General features: G+C 66.3%; 1 protein-coding gene across 1 annotated transcript in view; it reads left to right on the plus strand.

Moving 5' to 3' along the window:
- The window catches only part of VOLCADRAFT_105089 (uncharacterized protein), a gene marked incomplete at its 5' end in the record, with an annotated part of 10,445 nt that overhangs the window by 2,617 nt on the left and 7,570 nt on the right, over positions 1–258 (plus strand). Inside the window, one exon of the mRNA XM_002951307.1 lies at positions 46–254. Coding sequence (XP_002951353.1) covers positions 46–254 — 209 coding nt within the window. The remainder of the gene's footprint in view (positions 1–45; positions 255–258) is intronic.

Consider the following 258-nt stretch of genomic DNA (forward strand, 5'->3'; position numbering starts at 1 on the left):
GCCGCCGCCACTCGTCAGGTCCCCTTGTCGTACATTATGCAACAGGTGACGCAGATCTCCCGGCCGCTGAAGTTTCCGGATCATCGCAACGTCATGGATGTACGACGCGCTCGGGTTGACGCGGCGGCGCTGCCGCTGCCGCGGCAACGTCGTGACGCCAGTCGCCAGGTGGCACTGCGCGTGCTGGGTTTGCGTCAGGGTGCACGGAAGCAGCGGGACATGGCGGAGTCGTACAGAAAGGCGACGCCTGCGGGGTGC

Source organism: Volvox carteri (genome assembly GCF_000143455.1).
Source record: "Volvox carteri f. nagariensis unplaced genomic scaffold VOLCAscaffold_23, whole genome shotgun sequence".
Lineage (NCBI taxonomy): Eukaryota > Viridiplantae > Chlorophyta > Chlorophyceae > Chlamydomonadales > Volvocaceae > Volvox > Volvox carteri.